At 30.8% G+C, this 23,494-nt stretch overlaps 1 protein-coding gene across 1 annotated transcript in view; it reads right to left on the reverse strand.

Annotated features, from left to right (window-relative positions):
* Positions 1 to 6,383: 6,383 nt before the first annotated feature.
* Positions 6,384 to 23,494, reverse strand: part of LOC106461185 (cardioacceleratory peptide receptor-like) — a 93,962-nt gene continuing 76,851 nt past the window's right edge. The window contains exons 4-8 of the mRNA XM_013920984.2: positions 20,968 to 21,061; positions 19,708 to 19,995; positions 14,514 to 14,633; positions 11,769 to 11,949; positions 6,384 to 9,866 (exon numbers count right to left, since the gene is read on the reverse strand). Of these exons, the coding sequence (XP_013776438.2) occupies positions 9,593 to 9,866; positions 11,769 to 11,949; positions 14,514 to 14,633; positions 19,708 to 19,995; positions 20,968 to 21,061 (957 nt within the window). The 3' untranslated portion in view covers positions 6,384 to 9,592. The remainder of the gene's footprint in view (positions 9,867 to 11,768; positions 11,950 to 14,513; positions 14,634 to 19,707; positions 19,996 to 20,967; positions 21,062 to 23,494) is intronic.

Genomic DNA, 23,494 nt, shown 5'->3' on the forward strand with positions numbered 1-23,494 from the left:
AACTAAACACTCAATAGATAATGTAGCACGTAGATGGTACATATAAAATGCACTTAAGAATATAGCAGGAATTAGACTTGGCCATAGTCTGAGTCATCCTTTAGTAATTCTGAGAAAGACTATTGAGAGTTAAACGTATAGAGTAGTTCTAGCATCTATACATGTAGATGCACAGCGGAGGTAACTTATCTCTATGGGAAGTGCCAAAAACAAGCTAAATATTTATCGTAGAGCTGGTAGTTCTCGTTTATAAGCTGATTTTATAGGGACTATTTGAAGTACTTTATCAAGAGAAAAAGTATACAGAAATAAATTCTAAAAGCGGCTGTATACTGTTAGTAAGTAAACACCTTTACTTTGTATACAGAAACTTGTTTTAACATTTTAAAGGAAGTATTTATTACTTCAAAAGATTTCAGAAAAACAACAGCAGAAAACTGGATTGATGAAGTAATTTAATAAAATTTGTAAACAGTGTTTGTTTTTAAGAGATTTGTTTTTTAAATTTGAAATAATGACTACCATGAGTATTGGACTAATATAACGAACTGAAAATGGCTTTTAGTTTAAGGAATTACAATTTAAACTCAAATATCGAATGTAATAGTTTTGATTAGTTCAATACAATATGTAGAGAGTTTAAACTAGCCTGAACAAATTTAGAAAATAAACCTACTACTTGCAAAAATCACCATTTTCTTTTAGATATCACGAATTTCAGTAGATCTATATCACTAATTTAATTAATAATAAGCAATCTTCTTATTGCAAATACTATATGGGGATATCAGGTTCACGAACTGAAAATGGCTTTTAGTTTAAGGAATTACAATTTAAACTCGAATATCGAATGTAATAGTTTTGATTAGTTCAATACAATATGTAGAGAGTTTAAACTAGCCTGAACAAATTTAGAAAATAAACCTACTACTTGCAAAAATCACCATTTTCTTTTAGATATCACGAATTTCAGTAGATCTATATTACTAATTTAATCAATAATAAGCAATCTTCTTATTGCAAATACTATATGGGGATATCAGGTTCATGAACTATACAACTGTACAACCATTTAGATGTTTTGGACAGTTGAATATTTTATAGATGATGATCCATATTTATTATCTTACTTATTGTTGCCTGAGGCAGTGGACAGATTTTGTTACTGATCCTTGTGTTCGTAGATTTCACTTGTTACAAGACGCTGCACTTTGCATACTATATCTGACGTATTTCAGGTTTCTTTCTCGGTGGTTTATTTGTATTCCTTTGTTTAATAATGCCATTTAGTACAAAGTGCATCCCCGTCTTGGAATTCTAACTCTATGATCTGAAGACATGTTTATGATATGATTGTATTAATATTTTACGTTGCAAAGTGCTGTTAATATACTCTTCTCCAAAACGATCAATTTTTGGTGACATCACACTGTCTACAAAAAGTCAAAGAATGACAAAATGTATTTCCGTGACATTATACTGGTTGTGGTTATCACATGACTTTCTGATTTGCATATTCAATAACGTTTTAATATAATGCTCTCAACCGTGTACTTCCAACACACTAGAGCTCTGACTGGATGTTAATATCACACATTGCGTTGAAGTTAAGATTGATAAATATTTTGGTAAAATGCTACTGCTTCTAAAATATATTAATAAAAAATCTATTCAAATGACAGTACAATTTGTAAACATCTAATGATTTTTCTCAAAATTTCTTCAGCCCACCGGTGGGTCAATGGTAATTTTGGGGGCTTACAATGCTAAAATCCAGCGTACGATTCCAGGCGGTGTTTTTTTCTAAAACAAGCAAACTAAGCATTTTTTCTGTTACTTTTAATTATAGAAGTTGTTATGTTTATGCAGGCTAGGTATGTATTTTAGTGTTTTAGGGATTAAAATATCTTATTTAAAAAAATGGTTTCCAAAAAACAAATTGTTAACACTACAAAAACTCTATGAAGTAACTGTATTATAGCTTCTAAAAATTAAATTTTACAACAAGTAGTTAGTTTTATCTGTGTAATATACAAATTTGTAATTGATTATTATATCTTATTAATACAACAGTGAGGCTTATAATTTTATGCACTAAGAATGCTTTACTTTTCATAGAAAATCATGTGCTTCTAAAATTTGCATTATAACGCTAAAAACTGGGTTTTGATACTTATTGTGTGGCTTTATGCCTAAGTACAAAAAAAATCTAAAATTTGTAATGTATTGTTCCTTATTTTTAATATTACAAAGTATTATTTGCCAATTACAGCTGGTTTTTAGTCACATTTCATTGGATAATTCTATATGTCAAATAGAACGGAATAAGTGTAATTGCTCTATTAAAATGATACATTTAAAGAGTATTTTAGTGTTAAACGCGATATTGCCATTCAAACATAATTTCATGCAAAATTATAAGAAAATATTGCCTCTCTTTTCATTCTTTTTGACATGGGTTGTATTACACTCTCTACTGACCAGTTCTGAACCTTTAATATTATTTTTTCACTAGAATTTGTTCCTCGCTGTTCAGTGCACGATCCGTACTGTTATATCTTACCGATGATCTGGTTCTCTAATAAGCGCCGAAAATTTTATATATATATCATAATTCTCAGAATAACTTGGTTTCCACTACTCCGCCCATCCATACTTTTATCATTTACATTCTTATTCTCTGACTACATATTCGCTTATTATTATCTCGTTATAATTTGGTTCTCATTGTCCCATTTCTTCACACTACTTTCTTCTTATTTTCCAGTCTTACATCCATTTATTATCATCCCAATAGAACCTGGCTTTCACTTTCCCGCATATCCACAATATTATCTTCTCAATATTATTCAAATCTCACACTAAGTCTTATCATCTTAGTAGAATATGATTCTACTCTATCAATCTTCTATCTGAACTATCATGTTAAAATATTATCGTCTATCGCACGAAAACATAGTCCTCCAAGTGCCTTTTCACGTAAATGTGATTTTAATTCTCCAGTTTTAATATTATCGTCTCACAAGAATCTTGTTCATAGTCCAGTTTTGCATCCGCATTATTACCATGGAAATCTGGGTAGTGGTCCATTATCCTCCTCTCTATCAGCACTGATTTCCCACGGGAATCTTGTTGAAACTGCAAATTAGTAGGTTTTAATTTAAAAATAAAACTTTAAAAAAGTTTCATTTAACAAAACGAATAAACTGTGGAAGTAAAAATAATGGAGTTTATGTTAAAAACAAACACAGCATAAATAATAACTTGATAATTTCACTTCCCCCCCAAAAAAAGAACAAGTATAAACTGTATTGCAAAACGCTGATCGTGAACAGATGTCTGAATCACAGAATATAATGACTATTTTTAACCTCTGTTTCTATGAAATCATTTCAAAGTTTTTCAACACTTAACAATGATAAAAGTTCTTCACGCTCCACGAGCTTTATTTCCAGACGAAAAGATCATTTTAGTTTTTAAACCAGAGCTTTTAATCTGACGATATATGTAATTATCCTGTCAACTTTTCTCTTGGAACTTCAATATTATGTCATTGATTTTTAATATTCCTCTAAACTAGAACCGTAGCTCTTTTTACACACATTACTTTCGCTTCTAAAATTGACTCTTGCTATTATTCAAATAATTTTTTTTGCCAACTTAGAAATTTATACATTTTATTATATAATCAATGCAAATCTCTTCAAGATACGCTGAAACAGATTATTACACTTTAAAGGTTCATTAAATAATATAATTTATTAAGTGATTTACAGTTATGGAACTACAAAGATGAAATGGGCCAAAATTAATAATGAATTAGTAATTACATTAGTGTTCGTTTACGCTATTATTTAACAATGACATAGAATTAAATTAACTTTATTATACGGCAATCATTCCTATAGCGGAAACTTAATATAGTCTTTACTATGCAGAACGATCAAGTAGGGTTTTAATTTGTTTTAGCAACATTTTCATACAGAAGAACAATTTGTAAGTAATTTTGAGCGTATTTGATTTTACACCGAATTGAGTTTCATGTTGACGACCTTGAGATTTTGTTCTTCTTCAAAACATGCTACCCCTAAAAGTAAGTAAGAATTGTCAGCTAAAGTAGGTGATTATATTATTAACAGAGTTTCAAGTATTTCTTACAGCAAGTAAACACAGGCAAACATACAACTGTACATTTCAACATCTTCCGAAGAGGTATTACAAATAGAGCTTATATGAATTATTTTAACATCTTCTTCTACGTTTACAGCATTTAAATGGGGGCATTTATCTGTCATTAATGTTTTTAATATACCACAAATGTATGGCACCCTAATATGGCAGAAATAATTTCAATAGTTTTTAAATATACAAACAAAAATTGTTCAATTTAGAGCACTGCACTCCATCTCTACATGTTTATTTTTTATTACAAAAATGTACTGATATGTACATTTTTGTAATAAAATAAATAGGTTGAGAACAAAGAACAAACAAACAAAATACCTACATTCTTGTATGTTTTTCTGTTTGAAATAATCTAATATTCTCTAGAATGTCATACATGCGTAAGAATGACATAATAATAACATTTGTTAGTTCTATACGTCATAAAGGAATATTAAGAATAAAATATTAATTAAAATGAAAAATTATATTAATTTTTACGTCTCGTCTTTCGTGAAAATGCTGTATCAGTTATTTTACTTCCAATCAAACTAAATTGTTAAGTATAATAAGATCTCCTCATCGCTGTTTTAACTGTTCGTCATTTCAAATATTTTTTTAGGAATTATTCAAACTAAAAAGTTAATTTTAACTCATTGCAATATCATTTTGCATTGTGGGTAATTTGTAATGTTTAAAGAGTGAAACATATATGTTTTAGCTTGTCAAATGTTATTTCTAAATCCCCAAGCGATATAATGAATCTGTTAGATAACCAAATCACATTTGATATGAGATACGGTTTAGTAAAAGAAAAACAACAATAACAAAGAACAACATAGCAAAACACTTGAACAATAAACTGGTGGGACGACTGAAAAATGTAGCGAAACACTTGAACAATAAATTGGTGGGACGACTGAAAAATGTAGCGAAACACTTGAACAATAAATTGGTAGGACGACTGAAAAATGTAGCGAAACACTTGAACAATAAATTGGTAGGACGACTGAAAAATGTAGCGAAACACTTGAACAATGAATTGGTGGGACTACTGAAAAATGTATTTCGTAATTTATTATTGAGGTTGTGTAAACATATATGCTATATAAGCAAAATAAGTACGTCTAACTATCCAGATTAAATATGCAACAAATTGCTCAAGTTTTCATAATTTTCAGCTAACAAACACTAGTGAAACAAAGTTTGAATTAGTATCTAAATACTGTTTAAAAATAAACATGAAAAGGGAGAGAAAAATGTATTGGTGATCTAAAATAGTTTCAAAATAATTCAACAAATTATATAATAAAATAAAAAGAATAATCATTTATAATTTTTTATTTCACTTTCTTTACTATATTTAATTAAAATATGTTTGCTTTTCTTAAAAAACAGCGATTGTGTTAAAAGAATGTGACGTTTACTGGCATAGCCAGCAATGATAATCATTTCACAGCTTGTTAAAAAGTTAGAAGTTTTATAGCAGAATATACTTAACCTTTTAGTTCCAAAACGCGTCTTATAAATAAAATTAAATATAAGAAACTTGTCTGATATCGATGCTGCAACCTTAAACTTCTGGAAGTCTCTTTGTTTCTCATGTATAATTTTCAAAGTTAATGATAATTCGTAATTATTATGAAATTTTCCTCAGTTCACACTTTGTCATCAATAACAGACATAATCTTTATGCCCCAGTATACGATTAAAGTGAAATAATATATATTTTAATGTATAACATTAATTGTATCGGGGCAAAACGTTAGAAACTTTTATTGGAAATTACTTGAATTCTAGTTATCGCTAGAGCTTGAGCTATTGTGTGTCTTCATAAATTAAAACTTTCAGTTTACTCTATTATAAATTTGCTTGTAAAATATTTCAAGACCAACACGTATTTGTTACCTACTAGTTAAACAATGAAAGCACTTAGATAATACACCGAAAATTATTTTTCCAGAATATCAATTCTGATCTCTAAAACACCAGCTTCATCGTTTTTGTCCAAATGTACGTATAATGAACAACGCAAAGTCCATGATTTACTTCACAATATTTATTACATTACAAATACTATATGTTCTCCACTTTACACCGAGACAAAATTAAAATATTTCTACTTGAAGCAAACTGTTTATTTTTATACATAAAATATTATTATAACACCCTGTCTGTAATTAAGCACAAAGCTACACAATGGGCTGTACTGTGCCCATCACGTGAATCGAAACCTAGATTTTAGTCTTATAAGTCCTCAGACATACGTTGTGCTCACTTATTATAGGGATATTATTTAAAAAGAACAAGAGGGAATTATAAATTTAGTTATTAGGTTAAAGTTGATAAGTAATTTTTGTATATACACATATATATATTCTACTATTTGTAACATGCTACAAGTACCTGGTATAAACTCTGTTATTTTGCAACAAATAAAGTTGAAAGTGTCTTCTTTCTTTGTAAATAATTTATTAATATCGAGAAGTGGATCACATTTTTGGGGCCAAACAATAAGAAAAACAGTTCGTTCTTATTAAACATTCCTGAAAAAGTAGCTTTCTCTGTTGTTGAGGATGGTGTAGACGAACTGATTTAAAATAATAACATAATGTAGAATCCTTCAAACGTCTTTGTCTTTATGGTATATTCTACTAATACTATACATTATTTTAAAGATTTTTAGTAACCAGTTAGAACAACTACATCAAAGCCATTATCTCTTCTTATTTTGAGTCGTCATAAACGACCCTCTGAGACTGTTTCAAGAGTTATTTAATATTCTAATATTCGAACAACGAAATATTCACTGTTACATGGTTTTCGATTTTTTTTATTATTATTATACAAATACATAATATATAAGTAATGACATATACTTCGATCAAACAAACTCATAAAGACTTCTGTTATCTTTTACTACATGTTAATCTGAGCTGACTAGAACCTAGTACATGCTATAACGATAACTATTAAACATCTATCTCCAAAAAACGTCATTCACCTGTCACGTTTTCTGACGTAACACCTTCTTCAAGGGTGTATTTTAGTAAAGCATTTTTTTCCTTTGGTGCGCTGTTAATAGTTGAAAAAAATAGAAAGTCAATACAGAACGGGATGTACAGTATAATCAGTTTAGACATTCACTATATTCAAAACAATTATGTACAATAAACGTTATCATTTTTAATATTATTTGAACAACATTAATTAAGTGAACAATTTACATCATTAACAATACCTATATGATATGACATAGTTAAATCACAGAAAAACACGAAAATTGAAACATATACCAGGTGGTTTCAAGACTGCAAGAGCGATGACGGTGAAAAAGTTTACACACTTGAGTCTAACCAGACAGTGAAAGAAAATGACTTTCCATTATGACAGTAATGAAGTAACTTGTCTTGAGCACTACACGTGACGTAAACAAGATTATTTATGTGAATACTGAAAGCAAAAGTAAAACGACTTTGGACGGGGAGCTGGGATCACAAAGTAAAGATTGTGTCAGACGTAGATGAATCAATACGGTGTTGACGTAAATGTAAGATTATCAATGTGAATAAGTTCCATGGTGAAATACATAAAGTATATTAGGTATTTCTAAGACCAGGGAAGCTGCTTAAAGTATCAATTATGGAATCACGTGAATGTGACTAATCTTATCCTCTTTCTTCACACTCTTAGAAGTATTCGATACCCAAGAAGTATTCACGTACTTACAGAAGTTCCCGTATGCGAGAATATTCTAATGATTTGTTTAGAAAATTATAAAAAAACTTAAACCTAGATAACTTGTAAGTTTACAATGAGATCTAATCTAACCACAAAAATAAATAATAATAAGAAAACCAGTCAAATTGCTTACATTTAAGTACCTTCTTCAGTTAAATATCACATATTAGGTCCCTTCTTTAAGCTTTGGGTAGTTAACTCTGTTTTTTCACAAGATTATCACTTTGTTTTATTGACAGGAGAGCAGCATCGTTTTTTGGTGATATTAGTAAAATGACAAATCCATTAATAACCCATAAAATATATGACTAAGGCAATTTAAAACTTATAAACTGAAAGAGAAAGTTCACCTGTAATAAAGTCATCTCTTATCACTAACTCTACTCGTCATACAGTCACTCAGAATCGAAACACGAGAACTAAACAAATACATAACCTCGAAAACCAGTAGACTGGAAAAACAATTTATATTGTAGGAAAGAAAAACACTGAAAGATAAACAACAAAGATGAACCTGCCGAGCCCTGTGGAAACACTAAGCTTACGACTTTGATGCAGGTAAAAGAGTTACGACATTCTATCGATGGTTTTGTATTATAGCTAAAACAAATGTGTTTTCGAGATTAATCTTATTGGTAATCCTTGGGGCTACTAATACTCTCGAGCATGGCACAGTAGTTCTTAAAGTTTGGTTTATTTCTGTGAGGTTAATGCAAGTGTTGTATCTGCATCTTGATATTACCTAAATAATGGCGTCTATGTTAATCGTATGGTCAAACGTAATCTGCAAACTTTTAATTATTCCCTTTATTTACCTACAGTGTGTAATTTTTTGTTTTCTAAGTTATTCCTATTGCGTAATAAAAATGTTATGACTGTAATAACAAAAACTTGGAGAAATGTATTACATGTTCACGCTCGTCTATGACATAAACATCAATTATAATCAAAGTAATTAATGTTTTAGGATTATAAATATTTAAATATTAAATAAATGTTCAATTATTCGGGAATTGAAAAGGACTATATGATATTTTATTATTTATATTTTATTTGGTTACTCCATGGGAAACTTCAAGAGTGATTTTAAAGAAATATTGTATAAATACCATTCACTGTAAAATCACAATCACTTTACATGGAAGTAAACAATATGATTATGTATAACCCCACTTATCATTAACCATCGTGTAACGGAAACATAAACTTATTCCGTTACGAATGACATAAATCCAAACAAGTACTGTAAATATATACTATATATATATACTTATCATTGCACAAGAAATAGGAATGGTATTTTTACTACTTATTAATGTACGTTGTTACTTTCAAAGTAGACAAGCAAAGTTAAGGTGTACAGAGCTTGTTTTCATATACACAACAATTTAATTTATTCGCTCTTGCTCCGAGTATAGTCACAACGTTTTTGACTGATTTCATTTTTTTCCCTTTATGATTAGGACAAACATTAAGCATGAATAACTATAACAGCAAGCTATGGGTTTGGCTGATGAAATGGATGTTACACAGTACGAAGGCTTACCTATTTCATGATAGTTAAGATACGATACAAAAACATTCATTTCATCACAAAATTTCTATCTATTACGTCATTAAATATACTTATACAACAATAAAATAAATTGGCGTATATAGTAGCTCCAGTACTATAAAAATACCAATTTCAGACATCTGAACAGGTCTGGTTTTGACCGGTTCCCAAGATACATGTTTTGGTTCTATTCTTGTCCACTATGTGTCGCTTAGGAGTAGTGCTAATAGATGGGTTGGATTTGAGCGAAAAGTGGGATCCAGAATTTCTTCGGGATGACCTGGTTAATGACTCTGACATGGTGTTTTCTGAAGTTCGGAAAAATGTGGCGTCTCGTAGAGGGCGCTGCATCGATGGGAAACAGAAACAGACGCTTTTTGCAAGCCAGTTGCAGAATGGTAATTTTCTGAAACAAACGAATTTGTTTGAAGAAAAAACATATGAGCTAAATTATGTTATCCGAAACGTTAACTACATCAAACCAAAGACTAAATTATTATCATACATAATAAAAACAGAGGGAAAATATTTTTAGCTGTTTCATATGCTTCTTTGTATTCTCAAAATATATCAGCCGAAAGTCAGGTACAATAGCGCGATGACATGTTAGCGTATTATGTTATGTTTAATTGTACATTCATTTATCTTAAGTTTTAACTTTGAATCTTTACGTTTATTCGGACAAAGTTTGTCAGACAAACTAACGAAAGTAACACTAGTAAGGAATAACAAAACAACTATACATAATCTGTTAATATTTTAGAAAGTTAAAAGCTATTTATAAAGTACTATCTTTAAAAGAGCGCGTAAGAACCAATGATAATAGATTTTTCTAAAGTTTTGATTTCTGTTTCTCTAAAGATCAAAATCTCTAACGTTACCAAAAGTCAATTATACTTAAAATACAGATTGATTTACAAATTACTTATCTTCCGCAACGAATCTACCATAAATCTTCTTTACCACTAGTCTTTATCAGAATCTGAGTTAAGAATAATGGCAGGTCTTCTACACTGTAAGTAAAATCCCGCGATTTGATATCGGGATATACGATTAGTTGAAGAAGATGTTTTGATTGTATGCTACGATACTCTACTGAAACGTTTAGCAAATAGAATCAGACGTTCATTGGTTGCTCAGCACTATTCTGCACCGACACAAACAATAAGTAGTTTCACGTGATTTTGTTTTTCACTACTAAAATACTAAGTTACTACTTCTCTCTACCATATCGTAGAGGATTTAGAGCGTTCATTTTGTTTACTGCTAAACTTCCAATTGTAAAGATAGTGAAATTTCAATAATCTGAAGGTGTTAAACTGTGAAAAGTTTTGTAATTTCTTGTTGTTGTTTCATACTTATTCCGTAATTGACAGGGTTAGCTATTCTTACCTCACATTCTGATAGAGAGTAGTGGTAAAGAAGCAGTAAATGAATGGGTTAGCTATTCTTACCTGTTACGTATTACAATTTCGAATAGGCTGAAACTGAGTTAAATGATAATTGAGATTTATAAATTAGATAAATGCCGATATGTATCCAATTTATGATACTTGCCAACAAGATTGATACACACAGTTTTTTTTAATACAAATATATTTTAATATATAAACAATAACACAATTTACAATAATGGTTATTACAAATAATGATCTATAAACTTACAAACAATACTTAGTCCTCTATCTGGTCTGGAACTTCCTTGCTATCTTATGGAGGGTTCACGATGAACGAATTAATTTTGAGTTGATGTAGATACAATTCACTTAACAGGGAGCTAGCTGGCTCTATGTTTTTCGTTCTTTGCCGTTTCGTACGACGAGTTATTCACCGGTGAAGTTATATAATATTTTCGTAGAAATACTAATGTCCAATGTGAATCTGCTGATGTTAAATGGTTTGTAATATTCGAAATTTATAAACGTTCCTGGTCAAATATCTGAAGTTCCCGATTAATAAGCGTTATAACAATCACAGTTAGAGCTTCCCAGGTTTATAGCACACCAACCATAGCAAACCAGTAATATATACTGTCTTTTGGCGCGTCGCGTTGATTATATTTATTGGCGTGAGGAGAGTTTCTCAGAAATTTTAGCTTACGTAACAATATAAACGATACACCAGTGTTTACGTACACACATATATTGTTGATTCTTACATTCGAGAATTTTCTACAATTTTAGTGAATAGGCGGGAATTTCGCAATACAGATTTAACAGTATAAGTTATGTACATTTCTAAATATAAATTTAACTTAAACAAACATCGATATTAAAATAGACATATAATATTAAATCCGTCACATTACCTCAGATTCCGGTAAAGAGTAGTGGTAAAGAAGCAGTAAATGATCGGGTTAGCTGCGCTGTTGAGTGGTGCCAAACTTTGGACAAATGTTGAAATTGCAATCGTAGTCTGATTGTGTCTAATATAGCCAAACACTTGTAGTAGATCGTAGACGAAATACGGACTCCAGCACAAAATAAACACTAGATAACACACACACACATATATATAATGGAGATTATTAATGGTTTTTTTTTCTTAACGTAGTTTGTTCCTCAGAAACTTTGTAACAAATCAAATCCTTTTATACGTGTGCTTCAAGTTTACAGAAATATTATTCATTGTTTATTTGATTGTGATTAGAGCTTTTACATGATAATTGACTCCATATTTAACTACTTAAATACACTTTATTAAAATAGTCCAATAAATTTATCAATAATAATATAATAATGTATAACCCCCCCCCAAAAAAAAACAACAACAACATGCAACGAAACTGGAGAATAGCTTCAAAAACAAAATTCACTCTTCTGTAGACCGATAAAACAGTTGTATCACCTAAACCATTATGACAACATCTACTTCTAAAACTGACACTAACTAGGAGCAAGTGTTATCGGTATGTTATTTATAAAACTCATAATAATATACTCTCTCGTAATGTATACTGGTCAATATATAACGTTTTACTGTATGAAATAAATAAAGTGAGTGAGATTTCTGAAGGAGGTAGTTGTTTTTTGTTTTGTTTTTTTAATTTAAGGCGAATAGAATATTTGCGATGAGTAAATCGCAACAACTTCTTGTTTCTATAGAGAAGATGTGCAACAACCGCAGTGAATGACGTCTGTTAAAACTAAACATTGAGTGATGTCTATAAAACTAAACATTGGGTGACGTCTATTAAACCTAAACAGTTGGTAACGTCTATAAAACTAAACATTGGGTGACGTCTATATAAAACTAAACAGTGGATGACGTCTATTAAAACTAAACAGCGTGTGGTGTTTATTAAAGCTAAAAAGTGGGTAACGTCTATTAAAACTAAACAGTGGGTGAACTCTGTAAAACTATACAGGGGAGATGGCTGTTAAAACTAAACAGTGGGTAATGGTTACTGAATCTAAACAGTGAGTTGAGTGCTATTAAAACTAAACAATGTGTAATGTCTGTTAAACTAAACATTTAGTGATATCTATTAAAAGTGAACAGTGGGTGATTACTAATAATCTAAGCAGTGGGTGATGACTAATAAAACTGAAAAGTTAGCGACAGATTTTAAAACTAAACAGTGGTCTGAGGCCTATTAAAACTAAACAGTATTACAGTTTTCAAGGCTAAATATTGGAAAACGAATATATTTCTAAAATAATCTAGAATCCATGGAAACGACGTTTATCACTTAAAGCAATTCATCAAAACATAGACGTTACAAGGTGAAAAACAAAGTTCTGTGAATTTCTTTAAAAAAATTCCCTCTGGAATATTATGGGAATTACGAATAAAGCGATTAGATAAGTAAATTGCTGATTTAAAATAATATCAGATAACATTTGTGAATAAAATTTCATTGTACATACAATGAAACCACTGAGGTGGTAATTAGGTGGACGTCTCCTTCTGTAGCTTGCCATACATACACAGTCACGTGACCTAGTTCAATGTATATTTTCTACATTTACGATTGAATAAAAAACAAGAAGTTTTGCAATTCATATCAATAGTTTTCACACTATTCAGTGTGTCCCAAATAACAAGCATATCTTTATGACTCACAATGACTATCAAGACTTTATTATTCACGTATAGTAATGCAGAAACAATGGGCTTAGTGGAAATCAAGTAATGTGATTATAATTTTAAATATTTCTTAAATATGTTTGTGTGTATACGTTTAGTTTTGTTTACTGATAGTAAGTAACCTTCTGATTGTATTAAACTTTGAAGAATTAATGTATATTATAATTGGCTATGACATTTCGACACACTATCTGTTGCTAAGGTGAATTGCACAACTAGCTAGGTTTATAAAGTAAATCCCATGATACTTTAACAGGAGAACATCTCGGAGTTAAGAAGACATTGAGTCACCTACGGCAGTGATTTTACTGGATAGGTATGAGGCAAGATGTGGAAGAATGGTGCACGATCTGCAGTACATGTTGTGCTAAAAGGGGACCGAAGCATAAGGGACGTGTTCCAATGAAGTTATATCAAGTTGGCGCACCAATGGAAAATAAATGGCTTTACTATCTTAATACTTATCAACTTCCTGTCTCAAGATTAGTTTAGCTTGTGAGAACAACGTTTTTGTCTTAAGCACCAAACAATTTGGTTTTAGAATAGATATAACCAATATAGATATGCTTTAGAATCCTCGAGGTATGGCTCCTTCTGAGCGTTTGTAGCAATCATCTAGTTTTATCAATCTAATGATTAAATTACATGAAACATTTTTAGAAATAAAGTTATCGTGTAACATATATAAAACGAGACAACCTCATCTTTAAGACCACTCCGAATATTTCGAAATGTTTGTATAATTATCCGTGTTTTCACAATCTAATCGAAAAAAAAAAGAAATACCTAGGATTACTTTAGCCCAATAAATAAACATTTGAACATTAAAAGATTTTGTATCAGATTTTTATCGATTATGAGCAGTACCCAATACACAGAAAGATCATGTACAGTTACGAGTTACTTTATAGTCTTAACTAAGTAGTACCGTACTTTAAAGCAACCATCAATGAAAATACATTACCTAGGACAATCACAATCGTCATCTTGATCGTTTTGACTTTAGCCTTTGGGATAATTCCTCTGGAACTTATTCTTCGATTTTCTTCTACGCTAATGGTCGTTCTAAGTTTCATTGTGTTTGCTAAATTTGACAACACCATAAATCCTATAAATTGTTGATTATTCAACAGTATCAATAAGTTTATTTCAAATCACCTAATGTTCAATATTTAAAAATTCTTACAATTTGAACCTGAACTGTATTTATAATAACTTATGCATTAGAATTACGTTTTACTATTTAACCACAAACACATAATCGTGATAAAACATGTTAAAGCTTACCCAACTTAGTTTATAAACTTAATCAACGTTTCTGTTGTCGTATACGAATTAAGCGTTTATCTAAGTATACAAACACGCATTCCATAGTTGCAGATAAACTGTGCTGGTACATAGAATTCCGCCAATATAATACGATGTAGTTTTGTACAATTTTGTATTTTTGTGTAGAAAAAATTAAAAGCTTAAATGTGTAAAAAAGTTTGGACTTATGAACAAATTCTGACTGAGCTCGTATTTTTTTAGAAATAGGTTTAAAATGAAGTAATTAAATACTGGATTACTCGCATGTAGACTGAATTAAGTAATCAAATGCAAGGAAAAAAAGAACAATCTGCTAAAACATTTAACAAATAACGATGGGTGCTGGTGACTAACTATTTTCCCTCTAATCTAACATTTGAAAATTATAACGGCTTTACAGGAAAATCCAAAACAAACAATATACAATAAATGAAAACATGACACAGCGAAGAAAAACGTGGAGGACCGGTTAAAAATATTTATCAGTCTTTATCATCTCAACATTTCCAAAATTATCTTCAACAATCTTCTGAAACTATCTGTATCTTGGACGTACAATCTATGTATATGTTTAGTTTCTAGAGACCATTATATGAAATATTATCTGTATAAAAGTAATATTCAATACTGTGTTAACCTGATCAGGAATTGTCTTTGAAGAGTTCACAGTGAGCTAGCCTCTTTCTTGAGAGTATTTACACTTCGTATGATTACGCTTTCCCTACTAAATATGTAAGATATGTTGTAGCTTAACTTAGTCAGATGGTAATAAAATGATCTATACACCAAGGTTGAGCGTTCTATTCTTCTAATTTTGGTAAGTCATTAATTCGCACAGTGAAGATTATATCATCAGCAAACATACTGAGAAAGATGTGTTTGAAAAGTATTTGAGTATACTATACTACAAGTTAATTCTTAGATAAACTATTAGAATGGATTTCTCGCCGGAAAATCACAATACACTCATTGTGGACAAAGTTTCGGACTAGAGTTGTTCATGAAGCCTATATGAAGAGATGAAGAGCTGTTGCAATATACGCCCAAAATAAATTTATTATAACTTGGCGTATAATTCAGTTTAGTCTTTTGTTTCTACACTGTGTGCTTACCCTTGCCGACACAGCTTTTCTTTCACTATTTGATGTGTGGTAAATCTTCAAGGAAAGAAAATTTTACTTTCAAAGCCTTTATTTACTTTTTCTTCAAATATCGTTTCAATGAACCCGTTTCTTACATTCTTAAAACTTATCTCTCAAGACATTACATAATATATGGTGTACTGAGTCATTTTAGTGTCAATAAAAAGAGAAGATTCGTCTCACTTTCATCAAATATCTTTAACATTTATCGAATTAGATGAAATAATTTAAGAGAATGGTAACATAATAAACATACTCGATATCACAATAAATACTTTCTTAAATCCAAAGCTATGTTGCAAACTCGTGAAACAAACAAACAGGTTTCATGTTAAATTTTCGTTGACTGGGTATTACTAAAGTTCCTCGTTCAAATAGGAAAGAAAATATCCAGAATTGGAACAATTCGTGTGAAACTTAAAGCATAGTGACGAAAGTTAATTTTGCCAGATTAATTTTAAAAAATGATTTTATTTCTGGAGAAGTGGATTTGTTTTATCTTATTTCGTTAGCTTACGCAGACTGTAAGAAATATATAGCAAAATGTCTGTCATGGGTTGGTGGTTAGGGCACTTGAATCTATTCACAGAACCTGCCGTTGGGGCGTTATAATCTGACGGTCAATTCTAATTTTCATTGATAAAACGTCAACCATGGATTTGCGGTGGATGGAGTGGACTAGCTGCCTTCCATCTAGTCTATCGCTTCTAAATTAGGGACGGCTAGCGCAGATAGTCATCGAGTAGCTTTGCGCGAAATTCAACAAACAAACAAATGTGTATGAACAACTCCATGGAAAAAATCTGCCAAATATAAAACACTTGTAAGAACAATTCTGAATTTTAGAAATAAATCATACGAGAAAAATATGGTGATTCATACAATTTCAATCACTAACTGTTATCATAAGTATCAGTTCTGCATTAGAAAGTTAGATATACTTAAGCTCTGATAAACAAAGTATCATTAGAGATATATTAAGATATATTATACTTGCCTCCTCACTCTACTCTGCCCCACGTTGGTCAGCAGTAAGTCTGGGAACTGATACCGCTAAAGATCGGGTTTCGAAACCCGCAGTGGGAAGAGCACAAATAGCCCATTGTGTAGCTTTGTGCTTAACAAGGAAACAAGCGAAAATCTTCTTGAGTTTCCATATTCCCAGGTATTCGAATTTCAGTGAGAATTCATAACAGTACTTGGTTTCCATGGCGGTGACATGTAGTTTGTTTGTAGTTAAGCACAAAGCTGCACAAAAGATTATCTATGCTCTGCCAAACATGGGTATCGAAACCCGGTTTCTAGCGGTGTAAGTCCACAGACATACCGGTGTGCCAGTGGGAGGTGTTCAGAGCTGTGCAACAAGACTTTCTTGAGCTTTTCTTCATTCAAATAATTTAACCACACACTAAATATTTGGCAATACAAGTTTAATATTGTTACTCAAGGAAAATAAAGTCACGGATAATAATAATACTGGCGAAAGTTCGCTCGTGTTATTAGGTTGATATATTCTAGATGACTATGTCAACGTGTGTATCATGATCCTATTTTAGCGTAGAAGAGCAGTCAAAAATATTTTAAACATATTTTCATTCCTCAAAAACATACAAAAGTCGTAAGGGTACGATAATGATAAAATTGTCATAGGTAATTATAGATGCTATTATACGTCACATTATCTTACCTATTGTTGAAATGCATTGTTACCAAAACTCATTGGCTTTTCTATATATTAGAAGTTGTTATATAAGGAACCACTTCTTTTCTATGTGGTTTTTCGCTAGCTTGCCACATGGACAAAATAAGTAATAATACCCAGTTGCACACCCTCAGGGTCCACTTAGTATGGGTGCAAAATTCCAGGTTTCTATGTTATTTTCTCTAAGAGCTATGGCGGTCACAGACACATCTTACATCTTATCATTTAGTGTTTTCAAATGAATCAATGATTTTTGAAATATTGAAATATTTCGAAATATGTTTTAAATGTTTCTTTCTCATGAACCTCATTATACATAAAACATTGGTTACATTATTATCATACCAAACATAAAAAAGACATATTTAATGAAAATAAATTAAAACAGAGCTTTGATGAGAAAGCGAGTTTATTTAAAAGAATATCCCATCTATTATCCATACTCTATATTTTTCTTACACAATATTTCATGGAATTATTTTTAGATTTTTTAGAGCATTTTGACCTTAAACACAATGTTGCTGAGGTAAAAACATACCCTAATGTGTTTTCTACTAGTATTGATGACATAGGATCATTTTTAAGGGTTAGTGTGATATTCAATGATAATATATCCACTTTGAGAACATGCCTTTTCTTTCTCATCTGATGGATCATTTTACAATTAAATGTGTTACAGAATATTAGTTTAAGAAATCACTGAAACTTCAAAATAATTAAAAAGTAGGTTCTTTTCATATATACAAAAAAACCTTTTTACTTAAACTTTATATGAATTATTTTTTACTATTTTTATTATATTTCTTTAAATATTGTTACATATAATTAAAGTTTGTTACTCAAAGACACATTTATAATTTAATATGAGCTATTTAAATAATAAATTAAACAAAATTTCTATTTTCCTGCTGCAGCGAAAAACAATAGTTATATATATATTGCAATTTTATAAATGCTTTAAAAAATAATGTTGACTCAGATGTTAGAGAAAGACTGGCGAATTTCATATAAAGATATATAGAATATATACAGGGCCGCCGAAAATTATATTTTCTATCTTAAAATTTAATAACTAGATAACTAAATAAATACAACCATGCAGTTTTCAACATCATGTAGCCCAGCTCGAACAGTTTTTATTGCTATGTTGTTGTTTTTTTGTTTTGCTTCAGTGAGTAATGTTACCCCGTAAAATGGCAACCGTGCAAGAAAAGGTTCAATGCAATGGATTGGCCGAGGTGGGCTAATTCCGTGGCCTCCGCGTTCTCCAGACATCACTCCATTAGACCTCTTTCTTTAGTGGTATGTTAAGGATTTCGTGTATCGCACACCTGTAGAAAACATCACTGAGTTGAAGATCAAGATAACGGGTGCCATCGTCATTGTAACCGTGAACATGTTGCAGTGAACGTTGACTGATATCGAATATCGGCTGGTGAAAGCTACTAATGGTGCACACATAGAAGTCTGCTGACATGCCAATAAAAACTGTTTAAAGTGGTCTACAAGACGTTGAAAACTGCATGGTTGTATTTCTTTAATTAATTAATTATTAAATTTCAAAATACGAAAGATAATTTTGGACTACCCTGTATAATGAAACTTAATACTTCACTCGCAGAAGTAACATTTAATAAAAAGGTTAATCACTTTGGTTCTTAAGTTCTACTTTTATGTCTTCTTATTTGGTATACTTTCCATCTTTCACGTAACATAACATGTCAACTTTGACGAATGTCATTGTTTGTGGACTTTTTAATTGAACTTCATAGACAATTGTGAATATAGATTTCCAACAAAATATCTTTGTAGTTATTTTAACATTTATATGTTTGTTTGGAATTAAGCACAAAGCTAGACAATGGGCTGTTTGTGCTCTGCCCACCACGGGTATCAAAACCCGGTTTCTAGCGTTGTAAGTCCGCAGGCATACCGCTGTGTCATTGGGGGCCAACATTTATATATATATATATTCTGTTCAGAGAATGATGTTAAAATGTTCTCACCTTTAGATAGAAAAGTTGTTCTCTTTTGCTTTGAATACGTTATTGGTCCACTTTTGGTCCAGATAGTCCAGACGATGACAGTATAGCAAATGGAAATAATAACTGCTGGAAGAAAGAAGACCGAGATGGCCACCAGGGTAAAGTAGATTTTCCACTGCCAAGGTTGAAGCTCAGCCCAGCACTGAAACTTACCACTTTTCTTGGATTCATTGTACAGAAACAAAGAAGGAGCTGAAGCCACAGCACTAAGACCCCAAGCACTTATAACAAGTATTCGAGCCCTCTTCCCTAAGAGGATATAATACATAAAAATACATATATATCAGAAAGACAAAAACAAATATCAATCTAAACGTTCTTAAGATTGATCTTTGAAACATTGGTTCATTAAGATAAAAGTTTAGATAAACGACCTTTACACCGCAGAAAATGATGCCGAGGTTTTTTAAACTATATTCAGTAACTGAACTGTAAACAAGAAATGAATAATTGTAAAGTAGTAATTTTAAAGTAAAAAGAAAACCACAGGCAAAGCTAAAATGGCAAAGCTAAAATGGCTAAAGAAATAATGCCATAAGATTTTAAACCTTTAGGGAACTCCGACTGTTATAAATAAATCATATTTTCTGCCATAGGATATTCCCGAGACACTAAAATAATCTGCCAATTAGCAAAAAGCATCTTCTACTTAATAAACTAATTGTATGTTGTCTTTCAAAGTTTATAGTGCATACTGGATGGATTTACACATTAAGATAAAAGTTTAGATAAACGACCTTTACACCCCAGATGTAAATATACTTTAGCTTTGCCATTTTAGCTTTGCCTGTGGTTTTCTTTTTACTTTAAAATTACTACTTTACAATTATTCATTTATTGTTTACAGTTCAGTTACTGAATATAGTTTAAAAAACCTCGGCATCATTTATTGGTTAGTGTATTTTTATATACCAGTAGTTATTGTAATGTAAAGTGTCTGTTGGGGACAACTGTATAAAATTACCTTTGTTTAACCACATTAATGGTGCTACAAATCGATGAAGAAGGAAAAGTTATAATACTGAAGTATTATCTTATGACATGTTTATAAATATCTAAAACAAAAATAGACATGTAGTTTTATAACAAAAATACCGTTATTTAATAACTAAACTTCTGAAGTAGGATATAGTACTTTTATTTACATACAAGTGTATATAAAAACATAATTATAACTAATTGTTTGCAATTATTTAAATAACATAATATGAAAATTCTTACATCCTCCTGAAAATTTCATTGGGTTGATAATGGCGTCATAACGGTCAATACTCAGCGCCACCAGCACATACGTAGAGGAATAAGTAACTAAGATCTGGGATTAAAATTGTAAAAGTGCAATGAGCATTATAGTTGAATTTTTTAAAACTTAAATTAAAACGGTACGTATACAAAAAAGTACACACACACACACACACAGATATATATATATATATGTAGAGAGAGAGTGTGTGTGTGTGTTATCAAATTACAATTACTAGAATTTCTCTTTTTTTTTATAATAACATTTGACTCATCTATTCAGAAGACTGTTAGAGCAACGAGCAGAAAATATGGCCTAGACTAAATACTATTCCGTGATTCTGGAAAAGTCAGAAGCCTGTGGTTAAGTGATGGAGAATTCAATAAAAACGTAACTATCTGTGAAACATAAACTTGTAGAAAGAAACGGAAATAAAAAAAAGTGAGCGAGATAAGGTTCATTGAGCAAGATCAAAACCAACTACCACATGTGTATTTACATAAGATACCAGCCAAAAATAACAGGTCACAAAAAATCGTGATAAAATAGAGAAAATAAAACAAAGTGAACATGAAAGTTAAGCAGAGGGCGATCATCTTCCTGTAAACTAAAATCCTATCATGGTTTGTGTTTCTTTTCTGTTATTGTTTCCTATAGGTCTGGTACTAGTCAATAACTGATTGAAAGTTTCTTTATGAAAGTAGAATTTTATATGAATAAATAAACAGTTGTAATGTATATGTATATTTACATACGTAACTTCTGTAACGAAGTAGTACGTTGTATGTTTATTAGATACATAACTTCTGTAATGAAGTAGTACGTTGTATGTTTATTAGATACGTAACTTCTGTAACGAAGTAGTACGTTGTATGTTCATTAGATACGTAACTTCTGTAACGAAGTAGTACGTTGTATGTTTATAGATACATAACTTCTGTAACGAAGTAGTACGTTGTATGTTTATTAGATACATAACTTCTGTAATGAAGTAGTACGTTGTATGTTTATTAGATACGTAACTTCTGTAACGAAGTAGTATACAACGTACTACTTCGTTACAGAAGTTACGTATCTAATAAACATACAACGTACTACTTCATTACAGAAGTTATGTATCTAATGAACATACAACGTGTTCATTAGATACGTAACTTCTGTAACGAAGTAGTACGTTGTATGTTCACTAGATACGTAACTGTTATATTCTACCAAATTCATTGTTGGCATTTTTTTCATTAATATTACAGAAATTAAAAGACTACATTGTTTCCAGCTTTTTAAACAAATAGGGATAACGAAATTAAACGATGTGAGTACTTGTGTACGGCGTGTTTTAGTATATCGAAAATAATTGAAACTCTGTAAAAAAAAAATAAAAAAATTGAAAGTTGGGACTACAACTTAATAAAAGCGAGTGGCTGGCTTATGTAGTTGCGTCAACAACAAACGAACATATATTTTTCTAAATTCGTTTCGAACATCAAATTGAGCAAAAAATTCCGATAATTCATTTAACTAATCTCAGGAGAATAAAACGTAATAAGGTGAAAATTCAGTTACTTGGATTTTTTTCTAGCTATAAGATTATCTAGAATAGAGAATTTGTTATTGGTTAGTAACATACAGAATGAATCTATAAAGAGATTACAGGAGCAATGTTTCTTGTGTACGTTTTTTTCTGTTTATTTGATTATTTTAGCTGATTTTGAAATATTTGTTCCGCTTTAAGCATACAGTTTAAGGTTTGGTAAAAATATTTTCAGATGTTTTAAGTTATATTTTTTTCTATACAGCTATAGTTTTATTCATTAGATGTAAAAAACATGTCTGGTTTTTGCTCGTATTTCAATTTAGGGTTATGCGTAAAATGTAAAACATTTCATTTGATTTATAAGCGTTGTGACAAATGCTTTTACTTTTGCGTATGAAATAATAATGCAGGATGACTATAAGGAAAATTCCGTATTTAAAATGACTATATCATAAAAAAACTTAGGGAAACAAAATTTCACCAAGATCATTTATAATCCTAATTTTAATTACAGAAAGACTGGGTGTTTCCAAAACCATGTTATAATGTATATCTAAATCGCTTTCATCCCCAATTAGCATTACTTATATTTCTTTTCTTTCTCTTTCTTCAACACACGATATTGGTGGATTAAATAAAACGCGTTTTACTTTGCGGATCATCCAATTAGCGTTCGACTGTGGAATCAAAATAATTGCATCTTCACTTTTGTCAAATGGCAATTGCAAAGAGAAAACGTGAGCCCAACACCTCGCCGTAGAGATCCCCAGACATTACACATTTAAACAATTCCAAAGAGAAAACGTGAGCCCAACACCTCGCCGTAGAGATCCTCAGACATTACACATTTAAACAATTCCAAAGAGAAAACGTGAGCCCAACACCTCGCCGTAGAGATCCTCAGACATTACACATTTAAAGAATTCCAAAGAGAAAACGTAAGCCCAACACCTCGCCGTAGAGATCCTCAG

The sequence above is a fragment of the Limulus polyphemus genome, unplaced genomic scaffold, assembly GCF_000517525.1.
Source record: "Limulus polyphemus unplaced genomic scaffold, Limulus_polyphemus-2.1.2 Scaffold37, whole genome shotgun sequence".
Taxonomy (NCBI): Eukaryota; Metazoa; Arthropoda; class Merostomata; order Xiphosura; family Limulidae; genus Limulus; species Limulus polyphemus.